This window comes from Salvelinus fontinalis, chromosome 40, assembly GCF_029448725.1.
Source record: "Salvelinus fontinalis isolate EN_2023a chromosome 40, ASM2944872v1, whole genome shotgun sequence".
NCBI lineage: Eukaryota > Metazoa > Chordata > Actinopteri > Salmoniformes > Salmonidae > Salvelinus > Salvelinus fontinalis.
The window spans coordinates 29,555,443-29,579,187 of record NC_074704.1 but is presented as its reverse complement, the minus strand read 5'-3'; the positions used below and the strand labels follow the sequence as shown (position 1 = coordinate 29,579,187).

General features: G+C 45.0%; 1 protein-coding gene across 3 annotated transcripts in view; it reads left to right on the top strand.

The window, feature by feature from the left end:
* Window positions 1–23,745, top strand: part of LOC129840017 (cell adhesion molecule 3-like) — a 66,780-nt gene that overhangs the window by 40,325 nt on the left and 2,710 nt on the right. For 2 of the 3 annotated variants that reach the window (XM_055907811.1, XM_055907812.1), the window contains exons 3-5: window positions 13,683–13,762; window positions 13,864–14,211; window positions 16,215–16,481. In XM_055907811.1, coding sequence (XP_055763786.1) covers window positions 13,683–13,762; window positions 13,864–14,211; window positions 16,215–16,481 — 695 coding nt within the window. Of the gene's footprint in view, window positions 1–11,485; window positions 11,667–13,355; window positions 13,525–13,682; window positions 13,763–13,863; window positions 14,212–16,214; window positions 16,482–23,745 lie in introns of those variants that run through there. The other variant, XM_055907813.1, reaches the window with a different exon arrangement.

Sequence of the window (23,745 nt, the reverse complement as noted above, 5' to 3'; positions counted from 1 at the left end):
GGGTCTGGTGCACTTCACAAAATAGATGGCATCATGAGGTAGGAAAACCATGTAGATATATTGAAGCAACATCTCAAGACATCAGTCAGGAAGTTAAAGCTTGGTCGCAAATGGGTCTACCAAATGAACAATGACCCCAAGCATACTTCCAAAGTTGTGGCAAAATGGCTTAACGACAACAAAGTCAAGGTATTGGAGCGGCCATCACAAAGCCCTGACCTCAATCCTATAGAAAATGTGAGGGTAGAACTGAAAAAGTGTGTGCGAGCAAGGAGGCCTACAAACCTGATTCAGTTACACCAGCTCTGTCAGGAGGAATGGGCCAAAATTCACCCAACTTATTGTGGGAAGCTCGTAGAAGGCTACCCAAAATGTTTGACCCAAGTTAAACAATTTCAAGGCAATGCTACCAAATACTAATTGAGTGTATGTAAACTTCTGACCCACTGGGAAAGTGATGAAAGAAATAAAAGCTGAAATAAATCATTCTCTCAACTATTATTCTGACATTTCACATTCTTAAAATAAAGTGGTGATCCTAACTGACCTAAGCCAGGGAATGTTTACTAGGATTAAATGTCAGGAATTGTGAAAAACGGAGTTCAAATGTATTTGGCTAAGGTGTATGTAAACTTCCGACTTCCACTGTATAAATACACACACATGCTGTCATCAAGGCAAAGGGTGGCTACTTTGAAGAATCTAGAATATATTTTGATTTGTTTAACGCTTTTTAGTTTTTTTGGTTAAGTGTGATTTTGATGTCTTCCCTATTATTCTAAAATGTAGAATTATGATTATTTTTTAAATAAAGAAAAACCCTTGAATGAGTAGGTGTGTCCAAATTTTAGACAAGTACTGTATATATTCCATGCAACAAAATATATTTTCTTGAATAATTTTCAGAGCAATACATTTTTTTTTATTTTTTTTTATCTGAGTACATTTAGCATGATGACAATACATATCCATTTTATAATGTTTTGTATGAGAGGTGATTGATATATGTTATTAAAATATATGATCATGTGTTCTAAAATGTATGTCACATTTATATATGGGTTTAAAATATATTATAATATATTTTAAAATATATGTCACATGTATATATGGGTTTTAAATACATTATAATATGTAGTCAGTACCAAGGGTAGTCATTACCAAGGCCAGTCAGTACCAAGGATAGTCATTACCAAGGCCAGTCAGTACCAAGGGTAGTCCATACCAAGGCCAGTCAGTACCAAGGGTGGTCAGTACCAAGGGTAGTCATTACCAAGGCCAGTCAGTACCAAGGGCAGTCATTACCAAGGGTAGTCAGTAACAAGGGTAGTCATTACCAAGGCCAGCCAGTACCAAGGGTAGTCATTACCAAGGCCAGTCAGTACCAAGGGTAGTCAGTACCAAGGGTAGTCATTACCAAGGCCAGTCAGTACCAAGGCCAGTCAGTACCAAGGGTAGTCATTACCAAGGCCAGTGTTTACCAAGGGTAGTCAGTAACAAGGGTAGTCATTACCAAGGCCAGCCAGTACCAAGGGTAGTCATTACCAAGGCCAGTCACTACCAAGGGTTGTCAGTACCAAGGGTAGTCATTACCAAGGCCAGTCAGTACCAAGGGTAGTCAGTACCAAGGGTAGTCAATACCAAGGCCAGCCAGTACCAAGGGTAGTCATTACCAAGGCCAGTCAGTACCAAGGGTAGTCAGTACCAAGGGTAGTCAGTACCAAGGCCAGTCAGTACCAAGGGTAGTCAGTACCAAGAGTAGTCATTACCAAGGCCAGTCAGTACCAAGGGTTTTGAATTCCCAAATGGCACTCTTTTCCCTACATACTACTTTTAACCAGAGCTTTAACTTTGTCTGTTTCATGCCTCACCCTGCCTCTCCACTCCCAGCAGCAGTAGTCCTGTTGTTTCTGATGGATATAAACTCTGAGTGTGTTTGTATTTCCCTTCTGATAAGAAACTCTCCCTTCCTCTGAGTAAACACGTACCACTCAGAGAAAGGGGGAGCTGGATGAGTGAAAAAGAAGGAAGGGGTAGAGAGTGAGCTTGAAAAAGTTAGAGGAGAGAGGGCATAGGGAGGGAGGGAGGGACGGAGAGAGGAGAGAGGGAGGGAGGGAGAGAGGGCAGAGGGAGGGAGGGAGGGACGGAGAGAGGAGAGAGGGAGGGAGAGAGGGCATAGGGAGGGAGGGACAGAGAGAAGAGAGAGGGCAGAGGGAGAGAGGGAGAGAGGAGAGAGGGAGGGAGGGAGAGAGGGCAGAGGGAGGGAGATAGGAAGGGCAGAGGGAGGGAGAGAGGGCAGAGGGAGATAGGAAGGGCAGAGGGAGGGAGAGAGGGCAGAGGGAGGGAGATAGGGAGATAGGGCAGAAGGAGATAGAGAATGCAGAGGGAGGGAGATAGGAAGGGAGGGAGAGAGATAGGAAGGGAGGGAGGGAGGAGAGAGGGAGGGAGGGAGAGAGGGCAGAGGGAGGGAGATAGAGAGGGCAGAGGGAGGGCAGAGGGAGGGCAGAGGGAGGGCAGAGGGAGGGAGAGAGGGCAGAGGGAGGGAGGGAGAGAGGGCAGAGGGAGGGAGGGAGAGAGGGCAGAGGGAGGGAGGGAGAGAGGGCAGAAGGAGATAGGGAGGGAGATAGAGAGGGCAGAGGTAGGGAGATAGGGAGGGAGGACAGATGGAGGGAGGGAGGGAGGGAGGGAGGGAGGGAGGGAGGGAGGGAGGGAGGGAGGGAGGGAGGGATGGAGGGAGGGAGGGAGGGAGTGGAACACCTATTCAGGCGGGGTGATGGCTAGCAGAGTGGAACATCTGTTTAGGAGAGGTGCTGGCTAGCAGAGTAGAACACCTGTTTAGGAGAGGTGCTGGCTAGGGGAGTAGAACACCTGTTTAGGAGAGGTGCTGGCTAGCGGAGTAGAACACCTATTTAGGCGAGGTGCTGGCTAGCAGAGTAGAACACCTGTTTAGGAGAGGTGCTGGCTAGCAGAGTAGAACACCTGTTTAGGAGAGGTGCTGGTTAGCAGAGTAGAACACCTGTTTAGGAGAAGTGCTGGCTAGCGGAGTAGAACACCTGTTTAGGAGAAGTGCTGGCTAGCGGAGTAGAACACCTATTTAGGCGAGGTGCTGGCTAGCGGAGTAGAACACCTATTTAGGCGAGGTGCTGGCTAGCGGAGTAGAACACCTATTTAGGCGAGGTGCTGGCTAGCAGAGTAGAACACCTGTTTAGGCGAGGTGCTGGCTAGCGGAGTAGAACACCTATTTAGGCGAGGTGCTGGCTAGCGGAGTAGAACACCCGTTTATTAGAGGTGCTGGCTAGGGGAGTAGAACACCTGTTTAGGAGAGGTGCTGGCTAGCAGAGTAGAACACCTGTTTAGGAGAGGTGCTGGCTAGCGGAGTGGAACACCTGTTTAGGCAAGGTGCTGGCTAGCAGAGTAGAACACCTGTTTAGGCGAGGTGCTGGCTAGCGGAGTAGAACACCTATTTAGGCAAGGTGCTGGCTAGCAGAGTAGAACACCTATTTAGACGAGGTGCTGGCTAGCAGAGTAGAACACCTATTTAGGCGAGGTGCTGGCTAGCAGAGTGGAACGCCTGTTTAGGAGAGGTGCTGGCTAGCGGAGTGGAACACCTATTTAGGAGAGGTGCTGGCTAGCGGAGTGGAACACCTGTTTAGGAGAGGTGCTGGCTAGCGGAGTGGAACACCTGTTTAGGTGAGGTGCTGGCTAGCGGAGTAGAACACCTATTTAGGCGAGGTGCTGGCTAGCTGAGTAGAACACCTGTTTATTAGAGGTGCTGGCTAGCAGAGTAGAACACCTATTTAGGCGAGGTGCTGGCTAGAAGAGTAGAACACCTGTTTAGGCAAGGTGCTGGCTAGCAGAGTAGAACACCTGTTTAGGCGAGGTGCTGGCTAGCGGAGTAGAACACCTATTTAGGCGAGGTGCTGGCTAGCGGAGTGGAACACCTATTTAGGAGAGGTGCTGGCTAGCAGAGTGGAACACCTGTTTAGGAGAGGTGCTGGCTAGCGGAGTAGAACACCTGTTTATTAGAGGTGCTGGCTAGCGGAGTAGAACACCTATTTAGGAGAGGTGCTGGCTAGCAGAGTGGAACACCTAAAAAAAATAAAGGAGAGACGCACACTCTAGGAGCTCAGATGCAAAAATGTTAATGTCCAACGTTTCGACAGACAAGCTATCTTCATCAGGGTATAATGACAAACACTGCTGGTTGACTTGTTTATATAGTGTCAAAAGACACACACACAGGTGCTGTAATCATGGCCGGGTGTGGCCTGATATCATTGGTTAATTCTCATATATTAAAATAGCATACAAAAAACATAAATCATAGAGTATATAGCGTATATACAGTTGAAGTCCTAGAGATGAACGTACTTTGGTGCGAAAAGTGCAAAACAATCCCAGAACAACAGCAAAGGACCTTGTGAAGATGCTGGAGGAAACAGGTATAAAAGTATCTATATCCACAGTAAAACGAGTCCTATATCGACATAACCTGAAAGGCCGCTCAGCAAGGAAGAAGCCACTGCTCCAAAACCGCCATAAAAATAGCCAGACTATGGTTTGCAACAGCACATGGGGACAAAGATCGTCATTTTTGGAGAAATGTCCTCTGGTCTGATGAAACAAAGATTGTTTGGCCATAATGACCATCGTTATGTTTGGAGGAAAAAGGGGGAAGCTAGCAAGCCGAAGAACACCATCCCAACCGTGAAGCACAGGGGTGGCAGCATCATGTGTTGGGTGTGTTTTGCTGCAGGAGGGTCTGGTGCACTTCACAAAATAGATGGCATCATGAGGTAGGAAAACCATGTAGATATATTGAAGCAACATCTCAAGACATCAGTCAGGAAGTTAAAGCTTGGTCGCAAATGGGTCTACCAACTGAACAATGACCCCAAGCATACTTCCAAAGTTGTGGCAAAATGGCTTAATGACATTTAAGTCAAGGTATTGGAGCGGCCATCACAAAGCCCTGACCTCATCCTATAGAAAATGTGAGGGTAGAACTGAAAAAGTGTGTGCGAGCAAGGAGGCCTACAAACCTGATTCAGTTACACCAGCTCTGTCAGGAGGAATGGGCCAAAATTCACCCAACTTATTGTGGGAAGCTCGTAGAAGGCTACCCAAAATGTTTGACCCAAGTTAAACAATTTCAAGGCAATGCTACCAAATACTAATTGAGTGTATGTAAACTTCTGACCCACTGGGAAAGTGATGAAAGAAATAAAAGCTGAAATAAATCATTCTCTCAACTATTATTCTGACATTTCACATTCTTAAAATAAAGTGGTGATCCTAACTGACCTAAGCCAGGGAATGTTTACTAGGATTAAATGTCAGGAATTGTGAAAAACGGAGTTCAAATGTATTTGGCTAAGGTGTATGTAAACTTCCGACTTCAACTGTATGAATACACACACATGCTGTCATCAAGGCAAAGGGTGGCTACTTTGAAGAATCTAGAATATATTTTGATTTGTTTAACGCTTTTTAGTTTTTTTGGTTAAGTGTGATTTTGATGTCTTCCCTATTATTCTACAATGTAGAATTATGATTATTTTTTAAATAAAGAAAAACCATTGAATGAGTAGGTGTGTCCAAATTTTAGACAAGTACTGTATATATTCCATGCAACAAAATATATTTTCTTGAATAATTTTCAGAGCAATACATTTTTTTTTATTTTTTTTTATCTGAGTACATTTAGCATGATGACAATACATATCCATTTTATAATGTTTTGTATGAGAGGTGATTGATATATGTTATTAAAATATATGATCATGTGTTCTAAAATGTATGTCACATTTATATATGGGTTTAAAATATATTATAATATATTTTAAAATATATGTCACATGTATATATGGGTTTTAAATACATTATAATATGTAGTCAGTACCAAGGGTAGTCATTACCAAGGCCAGTCAGTACCAAGGATAGTCATTACCAAGGCCAGTCAGTACCAAGGGTAGTCCATACCAAGGCCAGTCAGTACCAAGGGTGGTCAGTACCAAGGGTAGTCATTACCAAGGCCAGTCAGTACCAAGGGCAGTCATTACCAAGGGTAGTCAGTAACAAGGGTAGTCATTACCAAGGCCAGCCAGTACCAAGGGTAGTCATTACCAAGGCCAGTCAGTACCAAGGGTAGTCAGTACCAAGGGTAGTCATTACCAAGGCCAGTCAGTACCAAGGATAGTCATTACCAAGGCCAGTCAGTACAAAGGGTAGTCCATACCAAGGCCAGTCAGTACCAAGGGTAGTCATTACCAAGGCCAGTCAGTACCAAGGCAGTCATTACCAAGGGTAGTCAGTAACAAGGGTAGTCATTACCAAGGCCAGCCAGTACCAAGGGTAGTCATTACCAAGGCCAGTCAGTACCAAGGGTAGTCAGTAACAAGGGTAGTCATTACCAAAGCCAACCAGTACCAAGGGTAGTCATTACCAAGGCCAGTCAGTACCAAGGGTTGTCAGTACCAAGGGTAGTCATAACCAAGGCCAGTCAGCACCAAGGGTAGTCATTACCAAGGCCAGTCAGTACCAAGGGTAGTCATTACCAAGGCCAGTCAGTACCAAGGCCAGTCAGTACCAAGGGCAGTCATTACCAAGGCCAGTCAGTACCAAGGGTAGCCATTACCAAGGCCAGTCATTACCAAGGCCAGTCAGTACCAAGGGTTGTCAGTACCAAGGGTAGTCATTACAAAGGCCAGTCAGTACCAAGGGTAGTCAGTACCAAGGCCAGTCAGTACCAAGGGCAGTCATTACCAAGGCCAGTCAGTACCAAGGGCAGTCATTACCAAGGCCAGTCAGTACCAAGGCCAGTCAGTACTAAGGGTAGTCATTACCAAGGCCAGTCAGTACCAAGGGTAGTCATTACCAAGGCCAGTCAGTACCAAGGGTAGTCAGTACCAAGGCCAGTCAGTACCAAGGGTAGTCAGTACCAAGGCCAGTCAGTACCAAGGCCAGTCAGTACCAAGGGTAGTCAGTACCAAGGGTAGTCATTACCAAGGCCAGCCAGTACCAAGGTTAGTCATTACCAAGGCCAGTCAGTACCAAGGGTAGTCAGTACCAAGGGCAGTCATTACCAAGGGTAGTCAGTACCAAGCGTAGTCATTACCAAGGCCAGTCAGTACCAAGGGTTGTGAATTCCCAAATGGCACTCTTTTCCCTACATACTACTTTTAACCAGAGCTTTAACTTTGTCTGTTTCATGCCTCACCCTGCCTCTCCAGTCCCAGCAGCAGTAGTCCTGTTGTTTCTGATGGATATAAACTCTGTGTGTGTTTGTATTTCCCTTCTGATAAGAAACTCTCCCTTCCTCTGAGTAAACACGTACCACTCAGAGAAGGGGGGAGCTGGATGAGTGAAAAAGAAGGAAGGGGTAGAGAGTGAGCTTGAAAAAGTTAGAGGAGAGAGGCTAGAGGGAGGGAGGGAGGGAGGGAGGGAGGGAGGGACGGAGAGAGGAGAGAGGGAGGGAGGAGAGAGGAGGGAGGAGAGAAGAGAGAGGGAGGGCGGAGGGAGGTAGGGAGGGAGGGAGAGAGAGAGGAGAGAGGGAGGGAGGGAGAGAGGGCAGAGGGAGGGAGGGAGGGAGGGAGGGAGAGAGGAGAGAGGGAGGGAGGGAGAGAGGGACGGAGGGAGAGAGGGCAGAGGGAGGGAGGGAGGGAGGGAGAGAGGGCAGAGGGAGGGAGGGAGGGAGGGAGACAGAGGAGAGAGGAGAGAGGGAGGGAGGGAGAGAGGGCAGAGGGAGGGAGGGAGGGAGGGAGAGAGGAGAGAGGGAGGGAGGGAGAGAGGGACGGAGGGAGAGAGGGCAGAGGGAGGGAGGGAGGGAGGGAGGGAGGGCATAGGGAGGGAGGGAGGGACGGAGAGAGGAGAGAGGGAGGGAGGGAGAGAGGGACGGAGGGAGAGAGGGCAGAGGGAGGGAGGGAGGGAGGGAGGGAGGGAGGGAGGGAGGGAGGGAGGGAGGGAGAGAGGAGAGAGGGCATATGGAGGGAGGGAGGGAAGGAGAGAGGAGAGAGGGAGGGAGGGAGAGAGGGCAGAGGGAGGGAGATAGGAAGGGCAGAGGGAGGGAGAGAGGGTGGAGGGAGGGAGGGAGGGAAGGAGGGAAGGAGGGAGGGAGGGAGGAGATAGAGAAGGCAGAGGTAGGGAGATAGAGGGCAGAGGGAGGGAGGGAGGGAGGGAGGGAGGGAGGGAGGGAGAGGAGAGGGAGGGAGATAGAGAGGGCAGAGGGAGGGAGATAGAGAGGGCAGAGGGAGGGAGGGAGGGAGAGAGGGCAGAGGGAGGGAGGGAGGGAGATAGAGCAGAGGGAGGGAGATAGAGAGGGCAGAGGGATGGAGATAGAGAGAGCAGAGGGAGGGAGATAGAGAGGGCAGAGGGAGGGAGATAGAGGGCAGAGGGAGGGAGGGAGGGGGGAGGGAGGGAGGGAGGGAGGGAGGGAGGGAGAGTGGGCGGAGGGAGGGAGAGTGGGCGGAGGGAGGGAGGGCAGAGGGAGGGAGATAGAGAGGGCAGAGGGAGGCAGATAGAGAGGGCAGAGGGAGGCAGATAGAGAGGGCAGAGGGAGGCAGATAGAGAGGGCAGAGGGAGGGAGATAGAGAGGGCAGAGGGAGGGAGATAGAGAGGGCTGAGGGAGGGAGAGGTACATCTGAGAATCTGACGAACATTACTTGAATGCAACATTAACAGAGACATTATAAACTCCTGGAATATAAGTCCCAAACAGCACCTTGTGGTGCAAGGCCACTGGACAAACGTAGTGCACTATATAGGGAATAGGGTGCCAATTGGGACAAGTAAAGGAGGAGGAGGAGGGCTGACATTACAGAAAGGTAGTTCAGGAATGTTGTGTGTGTTCAGATCTAATCAACTTCCTCAGTTCTGTTTAGCTCCCTTGGCACACAAATATCATACCGCCCAATAATGCTAACCTCCCCTGTTATTGTAATGGTGAGAGGTTAGCATGTCTTGGGGGTATGATATATAATGCTAACCTCCCCTGTTATTGTAATGGTGAGAGGTTAGCATGTCTTGGAGGTATGATATTAAATGCTAACCTCCCCTGTTATTGTAATGGTGAGAGGTTAGCATGTCTTGGGGGTATGATATTTGTGGGTCTGTAACTTTCTCACTCATCAGTATTCAAAATGCAGGACTATCCACAATCATGATTGTATCCATATTAATGCAGAAGTGTTCAGAGACATATTCTATTCTTATTTACAATAAAAGAGATTCCAAAATGACACAATACATTATTTACCACGGATTTCTATTGGGCACAACATTATCTGAAACACAACCAAAACAAACAGCAAATGCATCCAACAAGATTGTAGAGTCATAAACTTTATGTGGTCATTTGGTACTTGGAATATGGGACCAAATACTTCACTTTTTACTACTTTAATACACATAGAAGTGAATTTGTTCCAATACTTTTGGTCCCATAAAATGGGGGGGCTTTGTACAGCAAGTGCTGTAATTTCTAAACGGTTCACCAAATTAAAGCTGACAGTTTGTGGTTTAAACTCGTAGTCAATGTATCATTTCCAATCCAAAGGGCTGAAGTTCAGAGCCAAAACAACAAAACATATGTCACTGTCCCAATACTTTTGTTACACATACACTGAGTGTACAAAACATTATGAACACCTGCTCTTTCCATGACATTATGTCACTGTCCCAATACTTTTGTTACACATACACTGAGTGCACAAAACATTATGAACACCTGCTCTTTCCATGACATTATGTCACTGTCCCAATACTTTTGTTACACATACACTGAGTGCACAAAACATTATGAACACCTGCTCTTTCCATGACATTGGACTGACCAGGTGAAATCTATGATCCTTTATTGATGTCCCTTGTTAAATCCACTTCAATCAGTGTAGATGAAGGGGAGGAGAAGGGTTAAAGAAGGATTTTTAAGCCTTGAGACAGTAGAGACATGGACATGGGCCAATATATTTAAGTGGCTTTTGAACGGGGGATGGTAGTAGGAGCCAGACACATCGGTTTGTGTCAAGAACTGCAAAGTTGCTGGGTTTTTCCAGCTCAACAGTTTCCCATGTGTACCAAGAGTGGTCCACCATCCTAACAGTGCCGTTTAAGATGAGGCAACGCTGCTTGGTTTTGGTGTAGAATTATGGTTAAAAAACCCACAGAAACGAAAGTGATTGGGGAAGTAGCCCTCTGCATTTCAATAGAATGGGCTCAGCACACGAGACAGTGGTGTTTGTGGTGAGAGTTCAATAGAATGGGCTCAGCACACGAGACAGTGGTGTTTGTGGTGAGAGTTCAATAGAATGGGCTCACCACATGAGACAGTGGTGTTTGTGGTGAGAGTTCAATAGAATGGGCTCAGCACATGAGACAGTGGTGTTTGTGGTGAGAGTTCAATAGAATGGGCTCAGCACACGAGACAGTGGTGTTTGTGGTGAGAGTTCAATAGAATGGGCTCAGCACACGAGACAGTGGTGTTTGTGGTGAGAGTTCAATAGAATGGGCTCAGCACATGAGACAGTGGTGTTTGTGGTGAGAGTTCAATAGAATGGGCTCACCACACGAGACAGTGGTGTTTGTGGTGAGAGTTCAATAGAATGGGCTCACCACACGAGACAGTGGTGTTTGTGGTGAGAGTTCAATAGAATGGGCTCACCACACGAGACATTGGTGTTTGTGGTGAGAGTTCAATAGAATGGGCTCAGCACATGAGACAGTGGTGTTTGTGGTGAGAGTTCAATAGAATGGGCTCACCACATGAGACAGTGGTGTTTGTGGTGAGAGTTCAATAGAATGGGCTCAGCACATGAGACAGTGGTGTTTGTGGTGAGAGTTCAATAGAATGGGCTCAGCACATGAGACAGTGGTGTTTGTGGTGAGAGTTCAATAGAATGGGCTCACCACATGAGACAGTGGTGTTTGTGGTGAGAGTTCAATAGAATGGGCTCAGCACATGAGACAGTGGTGTTTGTGGTGAGAGTTCAATAGAATGGGCTCACCACATGAGACAGTGGTGTTTGTGGTGAGAGTTCAATAGAATGGGCTCACCACATGAGACAGTGGTGTTTGTGGTGAGAGTTCAATAGAATGGGCTCACCACACGAGACAGTGGTGTTTGTGGTGAGAGTTCAATAGAATGGGCTCACCACATGAGACAGTGATGTTTGTGGTGAGAGTGAGAGACGCCTGGTGGCACAGAGAATAAATCAAACGGTTCTCTATTTTCAACACTCCATTATACACTACTGTCCTTATTTGGGTCTCTCTCTCCCTCCCCCATCTCCCTCTCCCTTTCTCTCTCTGTCTTTCACTCACCTCTCTTTAGCCTGTACTGTCACACAGAATTATTACAATGTTTCCGGTCTCGGGGAGTAACAGAACAACATGTTTCTCTGGCTTTTTGGGAAATTCCAAACCAATGACACCGACAGGAACCTACTACACTTACACCCCCCCATCCTCTCCCCCCTCACTGCCCTTAGAGAAGCAGGAGAGAGAGAGAGAGAGAGAGGAGGAGGGTGGATCGTTAGGGAGTTTCCAGTAAAAATGATTCAGCTCGACTAACAGAATACAGTATCCTTCACTGAGGGACGCTCAATGATTATTGCGGGGAATGGAGATTGTAATACTTCTTTCATTATTGTCTCTGTATTGTGACTTCACCGGTAAGTTTGATTTCTGGTCTAGTACAATGTTGTGATACAGGTGGTTGGTAAATTAGACTTCTGGTCTAGTACAATGTTGTGATACAGGTGCTCGGTAAATTAGACTACTGGTCTAGTACAATGTTGTGATACAGGTGGTTGGTAAATTAGACTTCTGGTCTAGTACAATGCTGTGATACAGGTGTTTGGTAAATTAGACTACTGGTCTAGTACAATGTTGTGATACAGGTGGTTGGTAAATTAGACTTCTGGTCTAGTACAATGCTGTGATACAGGTGTTTGGTAAATTAGACTACTGGTCTAGTACAATGTTGTGATACAGGTGTTTGGTAAATTAGACTTCTGGTCTAGTACAATGCTGTGATACAGGTGTTTGGTAAATTAGACTACTGGTCTAGTACAATGTTGTGATACAGGTGGTTGGTAAATTAGACTACTGGTCTAGTACAATATTGTGATACAGGTACTCGGTAAATTAGACTTCTGGTCTAGTACAATGTTGTGATACAGGTGCTTGGTAAATTACATTCTACTGAGATAACATCGGGAATTGTTTTAAGATGGTCATACCATTGATCATTTAGCTATTTGATTTTTAGGATTTCTGTAAGTATCCCCCAAAAAATATTTAAAAGGAAATATATATATTTAGCTTTTGACACATTTAACCACTTTTTTGGGGGTGGGGGGGGGGGGGGGCACAAAACTACTGCCATGTATTTCTTTTTACCTGAGAGTTTCCCCTTTTCATAGTGGTGTCATATTAGTTTGTATACCAAAACGTTCGGACGCTACAGACAGATGTTGGCACATCGGCGGTACCGCCTTCAGACAAGTCCCGCGGGGCTTGTGGGGGTCGTAGAGCAAAACGGAGAACACTATCATATTCGTGAGAGTCTCATCTTTCCAGCTCTTCCACTTTCCACCGCAGATGCAGAATGACGACAAAAGAACGGATGCAGTAGATTGAGACGTAGCCCACACAAAAAAAGCTTCAACAGATGTATTTTGATGGGGATTTTATTACTATATCAATTAGATTGACACAATCGACTCCTAATAGCTTAGGTGTTTTTCCGTTATGTTTTTATATTTTAGTACTTTATGTATTTAATTAATATGAAGTATTTTGAAATTGATAAATTGGAAAGCCTGTGTGTTTCAGGTTACTTATTAGGGCAGAGTGAAATAGTATTTGGAGTCCAAAGATTCTGAGTCGATCTGGCTGTAGGCCAGTGTGTGTGTGTGTGTGTGAGTGTGTGTGTGTGTGTGTGTGTGTGTGTGTGTGTGTGTGTGCGTGCGTGTGTGTGTGTGTGTGTGTGTGTGAGTGTGTGTGTGTGTGTGTGTGTGTGTGTGTGTGTGTGTGTGTGTGTGTGTGCGTGCGTGCGTGCGTGCGTGCGTGCGTGCGTGTGTGTGTGGCATCACAGAGCACAATGGCAGGAAGAGGAGGGTCCAGATGTTGCCATAGTGATAACTAGAGGTCCTTTGAAGCGTGGGGTCTGCTAGTACGGGAGATGTACTGTAGCATGGGGTGGGGGGGGGGCAACTTCTGGGTTATGGAGTGTAACATGTGGTTGATTAACATACAGATAGACAAACATTAGACAATAATATCGTCCTGTTTGGTTTGAACAATAAAATCAACAATAACAGAACATTCAAGTTTTAACTTGACCTTTGGTCTTCCAGATGCTGAGTGCCTGGTAATCAGTCCTGCCAGGCTGGTGGTGAAGTATGGAGACCCAGCCTCCTCTAACTGCAGCTCAGGTACCTCGGTACAGATGGGCTGGGAAGCCACCCAGGGAGGGACGGGTCTAACAGAGGAGGAGGTGAAGTTCCTAAACTGGAGGGTGGACAGGTAAGAGAGGCAGACACAGCTGAGATGTTTTAAACTCGTTAAAAAAAGGCTTCAAAAGCCTTTAATTTATGGTTTTACTGGTATTTTAGACATTTCTGGCTTCTACTTTTTATTGATACATTTTAAATGCACTTTAAATATTTAATTTGATTTGACAGTGTGAATGACTGGACTAACAACCCTAAGTGCCACACAGAAGGAGGCCAGTGTCAGAAACAGCTGAACATCACAGTTTATAGTGAGTGACGTCTCTCTCTTTTATCTTCTCTGGTGTTTCTGAATGTATTCTTAGTATGGCTCTGCACTGTTAAATCACTGTGTGTTTCCATTCCTCCACAGAGCTTCCAGACCGTGTCTCCTTCAGCTATAGGAAGTACCCTGATCCGATGGTTGAGGGGGATCAGTACCTGCTACAGTGTCTTGTCCAGAACATGGCTCCTATTGGGAGACTCAGGGTGACCTTCTACAAAGACAATACCACTGGTGAACAGACAGAATTAGACACACAACAGAAACCCAAGGACAACATCAAGACACCAGGGAATGGGACCTATACCCTGGACTTCACCCCTAGTAGAGATGATGACGGGGCCCAGTTGTTTTGTTCAGCCATGTTGGATCTGGGACCAGAGGGACCCCAACCTCCTCCTGTAATGGAATCAGACCGCCTCAACATCAGCGTGCACTGTGAGTCCATCTGGTCCTCTGTCTCCACACATTTAGTACAACCGTTAGTTAGAACCAGATGTGTTTTCACTTCATATTCTCTCATTAATCAACTTGTTTCTCATCTCTCTTTATCTCTCATTAATCAACTTGTTTCTCATCTCTCATTATCTCTCATTAATCAACTTGTTTCTACTCTCTCATTTTCTCTCATTAATCAACTTGTTTCTCATCTCTCATTATCTCTCATTAATCAACTTGTTTTTCATCTCTCATTATCTCTCATTAATCAACTTGTTTCTCATCTCTCATTATCTCTCATTAATCAACTTGTTTCTCATCTCTCTTTATCTCTCATTAATCAACTTGTTTCTCATCTCTCTTTATCTCTTATTAATCAACTTGTTTCTCATCTCTCATTATCTCTCATTAATCAACTTGTTTCTCATATCTCATTATCTCTCATTAATCAACTTGTTTCTCATCTCTCATTATCTCTCATTAATCAACTTGTTTCTCATCTCTCATTATCTCTCATTAATCAACTTGTTTCTCATCTCTCATTATCTCTCATTAATCAACTTGTTTCTCATCTCTCATTATCTCTCATTAATCAACTTGTTTTTCATCTCTCATTATCTCTCATTAATCAACTTGTTTCTCATCTCTCATTATCTCTCATTAATCAACTTGTTTCTCATCTCTCATTATCTCTCATTAATCAACTTGTTTCTCATCTCTCCTTATCTCTCATTAATCAACTTGTTTCTCATCTCTCATTATCTCTCATTAATCAACTTGTTTCTCATCTCATTATCTCTCATTAATCAACTTGTTTCTCATCTCTCATTAATCAACTTGTTTCTCATCTCTCATTATCTCTCATTAATCAACTTGTTTCTCATCTCTCTTTATCTCTCATTAATCAACTTGTTTCTCATCTCTCATTATCTCTCATTAATCAACTTGTTTCTCATCTCATTATCTCTCATTAATCAACTTGTTTCTCATCTCTCATTATCTCTCATTAATCAACTTGTTTCTCATCTCTCATTATCTCTCATTAATCAACTTGTTTTTCATCTCTCATTATCTCTCATTAATCAACTTGTTTCTCATCTCTCATTATCTCTCATTAATCAACTTGTTTCTCATCTCTCATTATCTCTCATTAATCAACTTGTTTCTCATCTCTCATTAATCAACTTGTTTCTCATCTCTCATTATCTCTCATTAATCAACTTGTTTCTCATCTCATTATCTCTCATTAATCAACTTGTTTCTCATCTCATTATCTCTCATTAATCAACTTGTTTCTCATCTCTCATTATCTCTCATTAATCAACTTGTTTCTCATCTCTCTTTATCTCTCATTAATCAACTTGTTTCTCATCTCTCATTATCTCTCATTAATCAACTTGTTTCTCATCTCTCATTATCTCTCATTAATTAACTTGTTTCTCATCTCTCTTTATCTCTCATTAATCAACTTGTTTCTCACCTCTCATTATCTCTCATTAATCAACTTGTTTCTCATCTCATTATCTCTCATTAATCAACTTGTTTCTCATCTCATTATCTCTCATTAATCAACTTGTTTCTCATCTCTCATTATCTCTCATTAATCAACTTGTTTCTCATCTCTCATTATCTCTCATTAATCAACTTGTTTCTCATCTCTCTTTACCTCTCATTAATCAACTTGTTTCTCATCTCTCTTTATCTCTCATTAATCAACTTGTTTCTCATCTCTCATTATCTCTCATTAATCAACTTGTTTCTCATCTCTCATTATCTCTCATTAATCAACTTGTTTCTCATCTCTCATTATCCCTCATTAATCAACTTGTTTCTCACCTCTCATTATCTCTCATTAATCAACTTGTTTCTCATCTCTCATTATCCCTCATTAATCAACTTGTTTCTCATCTCTCATTATCTCTCATTAATCAACTTGTTTCATCACTTTCTCTTTATCGCTCATTAATCAACTTGTTTCATCTCTTTCACCCCCCCCCCCCCAGACAAGCCTCAGATCACTATGAGTCCTGGATATTTCTCCATGAGCATCACAGAGGGCGACACCCTATCACTTAACTGTAGTGCAAATGGTAACCCTGCCCCCTCGTACGATTGGTTGCTCCCCCAATCCGCCCCCGCCCCCAACACCACGGAAGAGAGATCTGTAGTAACCATCAACAACATGGCCAAGTCTCACTCTGGAAATTACACCTGCAACGCCAGAAACCCCCTGGGAAACAGCACCTGGACTGTTAACGTGGAGGTCACAGGTGAGACAGATGGTTGATTGGTTGGATGGTTGATTGGTTGGATGGATGATTGGTTAGATGGATGATTGGTTGGATGGTTGATTGGTTGGATGGATGATTGGTTGGATGGTTGATTGGTTGGATGGTTGATTGGTTGGATGGTTGATTGGGTGGATGGTTGATTGGTTGGATGGTTGATTGGTTGGATGGATGGATGATTGGTTGGATGGTTTGATTGGTGGATGGATGATTGGTGGATGGTAGATTGGTTGGATGGTTGATTGGTTGGATGGTTGATTGGTGGATGGATGGATGATTGGTTGGATGGTTGATTGGTGGATGGTTGATTGGTTGGATGGTTGATTGGTTGGATGGTTGATTGGTTGGTTGGATGGATGATTGGTTGGATGGATGATACTACAAATATATACTACAAATTAGCCACTCCTCCTTCTCTCCAATCCTTACATCTTTAATGGTCTGACAGGAAGAGGAAGTGATAGGATAATAAACCATTGTTTCTCCCTTAAGGGTACTCTGACCTCAACCCCCTTTGATGTCTAATCCAATGATCTCCACCAGTCTCCCCCAACACATTGCACAGCCATCTGTCTCCTACAGATAACCATTAACCTGTCTAGGACGGGGGTTCCGCTAGCGGAACTCCTCCCACATTCCACTGAAAAGGCAGAGCGCGAAATTCAAAAAAATTTTTTTTTTTAAATATTTAACTTTCACACATTAACAAGTCCAATACAGCTAATGAAAGATACAGATCGTGTGAATCCAGCCAACATGTCCGATTTTTAAAATGTTTTACAGGGAAGACACAATATGTAAATCTATTAGCTAAACACCTTAGCAAAAGACACCATTTTTTCTTTGTCCACCAACACCACTAGCTATCACCAATTCGGCCAAATAAAGATATTGATAGCCACTAACCAAGAAAAAACCTCATCAGATGACAGTCTGATAACATATTTATGGTATAGGATAGGTTTTGTTAGAAAAATGTGCATATTTCAGGTAGAAATCATAGTTTACAATTGCACCCACCATCACAACTCGACTAGAATAAATACATAGAGCAACGTGTATTACCTAATTACTAATCATAAAACATTTCGTAAAAATACACAGCATACACTAATCGAAAGACACAGATCCTGTGAATACAGACAATATTTCAGATTTTCTAAGTGTCTTACAGCGAAAACACAATAAATCGTTATATTAGCATACCACATGTGCAAACATTACCAGAGCATTGATTCTAGCCAAAGAGAGCGATAACGTAAACATCGCCAAAATATATTAATTTTTCAGTAACCTTCTCAGAATTCTTCAGATGACACTCCTGTAACATCATATTACAACATACATATAGAGTTTGTTCGAAAATGTGCATATTTAGCCACCAAAATCATGGTTAGACAATGACAAAAGTAGCCCAGCTGGTCAGAAAATGTCGTGCGCCATATTAGACAGTGATCTAGTCTTATACATAAATACTCATAAACGTGACTAAAAAATATAGGGTGGACAGCGATTGATAGACAATTTAATTCTTAATACAATCGCTGAATTACATTTTTTAAATTATCCTTACTTTTCAATACAGGTTGCGCCAAGCGAAGCTACATCTAACAAAATGGTGGCATAAGCGATTAACATTTTTCGACAGAAACACGATTTATCATTACATTTACATTTACATTTAAGTCATTTAGCAGACGCTCTTATCCAGAGCGACTTACAAATTGGTGCATTCACCTTATGACATCCAGTGGAACCGCCACTTTACAACAGCGCATCTAAATCTTTTAAGTGGGGGGGGGGGGGGGTCAGAAGGATTACTTTATCCTATCCTAGGTATTCCTTAAAGAGGTGGGGTTTCAGGTGTCTCCGGAAGGTGGTGATTGACTCCGCTGTCCTGGCGTCGTGAGGGAGTTTGTTCCACCATTGGGGGGCCAGAGCAGCGAACAGTTTTGACTGGGCTGAGCGGGAACTGTACTTCCTCAGTGGTAGGGAGGCGAGCAGGCCAGAGGTGGATGAACGCAGTGCCCTTGTTTGGGTGTAGGGCCTGATCAGAGCCTGGAGGTACTGAGGTGCCGTTCCCCTCACAGCTCCGTAGGCAAGCACCATGGTCTTGTAGCGGATGCGACCTTCAACTGGAAGCCAGTGGAGAGAGCGGAGGAGCGGGGTGACGTGAGAGAACTTGGGAAGGTTGAACACCAGACGGGCTGCGGCGTTCTGGATGAGTTGTAGGGGTTTAATGGCACAGGCAGGGAGCCCAGCCAACAGCGAGTTGCAGTAATCCAGACGGGAGATGACAAGTGCCTGGATTAGGACCTGCGCCGCTTCCTGTGTGAGGCAGGGTCGTACTCTGCGGATGTTGTAGAGCATGAACCTACAGGAACGGGCCACCGCCTTGATGTTAGTTGAGAACGACAGGGAGTTGTCCAGGATCACGCCAAGGTTCTTAGCGCTCTGGGAGGAGGACACAATGGAGTTGTCAACCGTGATGGCAGATCATGGAACGGGCAGTCCTTCCCCGGGAGGAAGAGCAGCTCCGTCTTGCCGAGGTTCAGCTTGAGGTGGTGATCCGTCATCCACACTGATATGTCTGCCAGACATGCAGAGATGCGATTCGCCACCTGGTCATCAGAAGGGGGAAAGGAGAAGATTAATTGTGTGTCGTCTGCATAGCAATGATAGGAGAGACCATGTGAGGTTATGACAGAGCCAAGTGACTTGGTGTATAGCGAGAATAGGAGAGGGCCTAGGACAGAGCCCTGGGGGACGCCAGTGGTGAGAGCACGTGGTGAGGAGACAGATTCTCGCCACGCCACCTGGTAGGAGCGACCTGTCAGGTAGGACGCAATCCAAGCGTGGGCCGCGCCGGAGATGCCCAACTCGGAGAGGGTGGAGAGGAGGATCTGATGGTTCACAGTGTCGAAGGCAGCCGATAGGTCTAGAAGGATGAGAGCAGAGGAGAGAGAGTTAGCTTTAGCAGTGCGGAGCGCCTCCGTGATACAGAGAAGAGCAGTCTCAGTTGAATGACTAGTCTTGAAACCTGACTGATTTGGATCAAGAAGGTCATTCTGAGAGAGATAGCAGGAGAGCTGGCCAAGGACGGCACGTTCAAGAGTTTTGGAGAGAAAAGAAAGAAGGGATACTGGTCTGTAGTTGTTGACATCGGAGGGATCGAGTGTAGGTTTTTTCAGAAGGGGTGCAACTCTCGCTCTCTTGAAGACGGAAGGGACGTAGCCAGCGGTCAGGGATGAGTTGATGAGCGAGGTGAGGTAAGGGAGAAGGTCTCCGGAAATGGTCTGGAGAAGAGAGGAGGGGATAGGGTCAAGCGGGCAGGTTGTTGGGCGGCCGGCCGTCACAAGACGCGAGATTTCATCTGGAGAGAGAGGGGAGAAAGAGGTCAGAGCACAGGGTAGGGCAGTGTGAGCAGAACCAGCGATGTCGTTTGACTTAGCAAACGAGGATCGGATGTCGTCGACCTTCTTTTCAAAATGGTTGACGAAGTCATCTGCAGAGAGGGAGGAGGGGGGGGGGGGGAGGAGGATTCAGGAGGGAGGAGAAGGTGGCAAAGAGCTTCCTAGGGTTAGAGGCAGATGCTTGGAATTTAGAGTGGTAGAAAGTGGCTTTAGCAGCAGAGACAGAAGAGGAAAATGTAGAGAGGAGGGAGTGAAAGGATGCCAGGTCCGCAGGGAGGCGAGTTTTCCTCCATTTCCGCTCGGCTGCCCGGAGCCCTGTTCTGTGAGCTCGCAATGAGTCGTCGAGCCACGGAGCGGGAGGGGGGGACCGAGCCGGCCTGGAGGATAGGGGACATAGAGAGTCAAAGGATGCAGAAAGGGAGGAGAGGAGGGTTGAGGAGGCAGAATCAGGAGATAGGTTGGAGAAGGTTTGAGCAGAGGGGAGAGATGATAGGATGGAAGAGGAGAGAGTAGCGGGGGAGAGAGAGCGAAGGTTGGGACGGCGCGATACCATCCGAGTAGGGGCAGTGTGGGAAGTGTTGGATGAGAGCGAGAGGGAAAAGGATACAAGGTAGTGGTCGGAGACTTGGAGGGGAGTTGCAATGTGGTTAGTGGAAGAACAGCATCTAGTAAAGATGAGGTCAAGCGTATTGCCTGCCTTGTGAGTAGGGGGGGAAGGTGAGAGGGTGAGGTCAAAAGAGGAGAGGAGTGGAAAGAAGGAGGCAGAGAGGAATGAGTCAAAGGTAGACGTGGGGAGGTTAAAGTCGCCCAGAACTGTGAGAGATGAGCCGTCCTCAGGAAAGGAGCTTATCAAGGCATCAAGCTCATTGATGAACTCTCCGAGGGAACCTGGAGGGCGATAAATGATAAGAATGTTAAGCTTGAAAGGGCTGGTAACTGTGACAGCATGGAATTCAAAGGAGGCGATAGACAGATGGGTAAGGGGAGAAAGAGAGAATGACCACTTGGGAGAGATGAGGATCCCGGTGCCACCACCCCGCTGACCAGCTGCTCTCGGGGTGTGCGAGAACACGTGGGCGGACGAAGAGAGAGCAGTAGGAGTAGCAGTGTTATCTGTGGTGATCCATGTTTCCGTCAGTGCCAAGAAGTCGAGGGACTGGAGGGAGGCATAGGCTGAGATGAACTCTGCCTTGTTGGCCAAAGATCGGCAGTTCCAGAGGCTACCGGAGACCTGGAACTCCACGTGGGTCGTGCGCGCTGGGACCACCAGATTAGGGTGGCCGCGGCCACGCGGTGTGAAGCGTTTGTATGGTCTGTGCAGAGAGGAGAGAACAGGGATAGACAGACACATAGTTGACAGGCTACAGAAGAGGCTACGCTAATGCAAAGGAGATTGGAATAACAAGTGGACTACACGTCTCGAATGTTCAAAAAGTTAAGCTTACGTAGCAAGAATCTTATTGACTAAAATGATTAAAATGATACAGTACTGCTGAAGTAGGCTAGTTGGCAGTGGCTGCGTTGTTGGCACTACACTAATCAAGTCGTTCCGTTGAGTGTAATAGTTTCTACAGTGCTGCTACAGTGCTGCTATTCGGTGGCTAGCTGGCTAGCTAGCAGTGTTGATTACGTTACGTTGCGTTAAAAGAACGACAATAGCTGGCTAGCTAACCTAGAAAATCGCTCTAGACTACACAATTATCTTTGATAAAAGACGGCTATGTAGCTAGCTATGTAGCTAGCTACGATCAAACAAATCAAATCGTTGTACTGTAATGAAATGAAATGAAAATGTGATACTACCTGTGGAGCGAAGCGGAATGCGACCGGGTTGTTGAGTGCGGAAGTTCTATTCGGTAGACGTTGGCTAGCTGTTGGCTAGCTAGCAGTGTTTCCTACGTTAAGGACGACAAATAGCTGGCTAGCTAACCTCGGTAAATTAAGATAATCACTCTAAAACTACACACTCTGAACTACCCAATTATCTTGGATACGAAGACAGCAAAGACAACTATGTAGCTAGCTAACACTACACTAATCAAGTCGTTCCGTTGAGTGTAATAGTTTCTACAGTGCTGCTATTCGGTAGACGGTGGACGTTTGCTAGCTGGCTAGCTGGCTAGCTGCTGGGCAGATAGCACTGTAGACTACGATAGGAAGACGAAATATGATAATTACGCAATTATCTTTGATACAAAGACGGCTATGTAGCTAGCTAAGAAGAAATGGCTAAGGTTAGACAAATCAAACCGTTGTACTATAATGAAATGTAATGAAAAGTTATACTACCTGCGGAGCGAATGCGAATGCGACCGCTCGCTCCAAAACCAAGCTAACCTGTTGGGGATGGGGGCGCTGTTTAGACTACTTATGCTAATTTGGCTAATTTTTTAAACGGCTTCCCACAAAATCCTTGATCGTACAATATGCATATTATTATTATTATTGGATAGAAAACAGTCTATAGTTTCTATAGGAGTTGAAATTTTGTCTCTAAGTGGAACAGAGCCCATTCTACAGCAATTTCCCTGACATGGAGTCAGATTTGAGAAATGTTGGCCACTGTTCTGAAGTCATTTAAAAGGGCACTGTCGTTGCTATGACTATACGGACACTTCTTACGTCTTCCCCTGGATGCCTTTACGTGATGACGATTCCAACGGGGTCGATTGCGCGTTCACAGGCCCTACAAATGAAAAAACCCTGAAGCTAGTCATTCTTTGGGAGCTGCGTCATGAGCCAAGAGGACACCGGCGCGCACTTGTTCCAAGCGTTAGTTTAGCCTGTTATATTTCTCCGGTCATCTTTTCACTCGTTATAGGAGTTAAAAACATCATAAGGTAGTTAATTTAAAGCGTTTTATAGCAATTTATATCCGTTTAGTGCGATTTTGGGACATTTATTTTTGCAACGATGTGAAAAGTTGGGCACGCTTTTCAGTTCATCCCGAACGCAGTTGACATTTCCACATGGCAAGAGGACAGCTTTCCACCAAAAGACGATTTCTCCCAAGAAAGGATCCTTTGCCCAAGATACTGATGGAAGAACAGCTCAAGGTAGGACATTTTTATTATGATAAATCGTGTTTCTGTCGAAACATTTTAGTGGCTTAGGACGCCATGTTTTTTGACGTAGCTTCGCTTGGCGCAAACTGTATTGAAAAGTAAGGATAAATTAAAAAATGTAATAACGCAATTGTATTAAGAATTAAATTGTCTATCAATCCCTGTCCACCCTGTATTTTTTAGTCACGTTTATGAGTATTTATGTATAAGAGTAGATCACTGTCTAAGTGGCGCAAGGACATTTTCTTTACCAGCTTGTCTACATTTCACATTGTCTAACCATGATTTTGGTGGCTAAATATAAACATTTTCGATCAAACTGTATATGCATGTTGTAATGTGATGTTACAGGAGTGTCATCGGAAGAATTCTGAGAAGGTTAGTGAAAAAATTAATATCTTTTGGCGATGTTGACTTTTATCGCTCACTTTGGCTAGAATCAATGCTGGGCTGCTAATTGCTATGTGCTAAGCTAATATAACGATTTATTGTGTTTTCGCTGTAAGACACTTAGAAAATCTGAAATATTGTCTGTATTCACAGGATCTGTGTCTTTCGATTCGTGTATGCTGTGTATTTTTACGAAATGTTTGATGATTAGTAGTTAGGTAAACACGTTGCTCATTGTAATTATTCTAGTCCATTTGTGATGGTGGGTGCAATTGTAAACTATGAAGTCTACCTGAAATATGCACTTTTTTCTAACAAAACCTATCCCATACCATAAATATGTTATCAGACTGTCATCTAATGAGTTTTTTTGTTGGT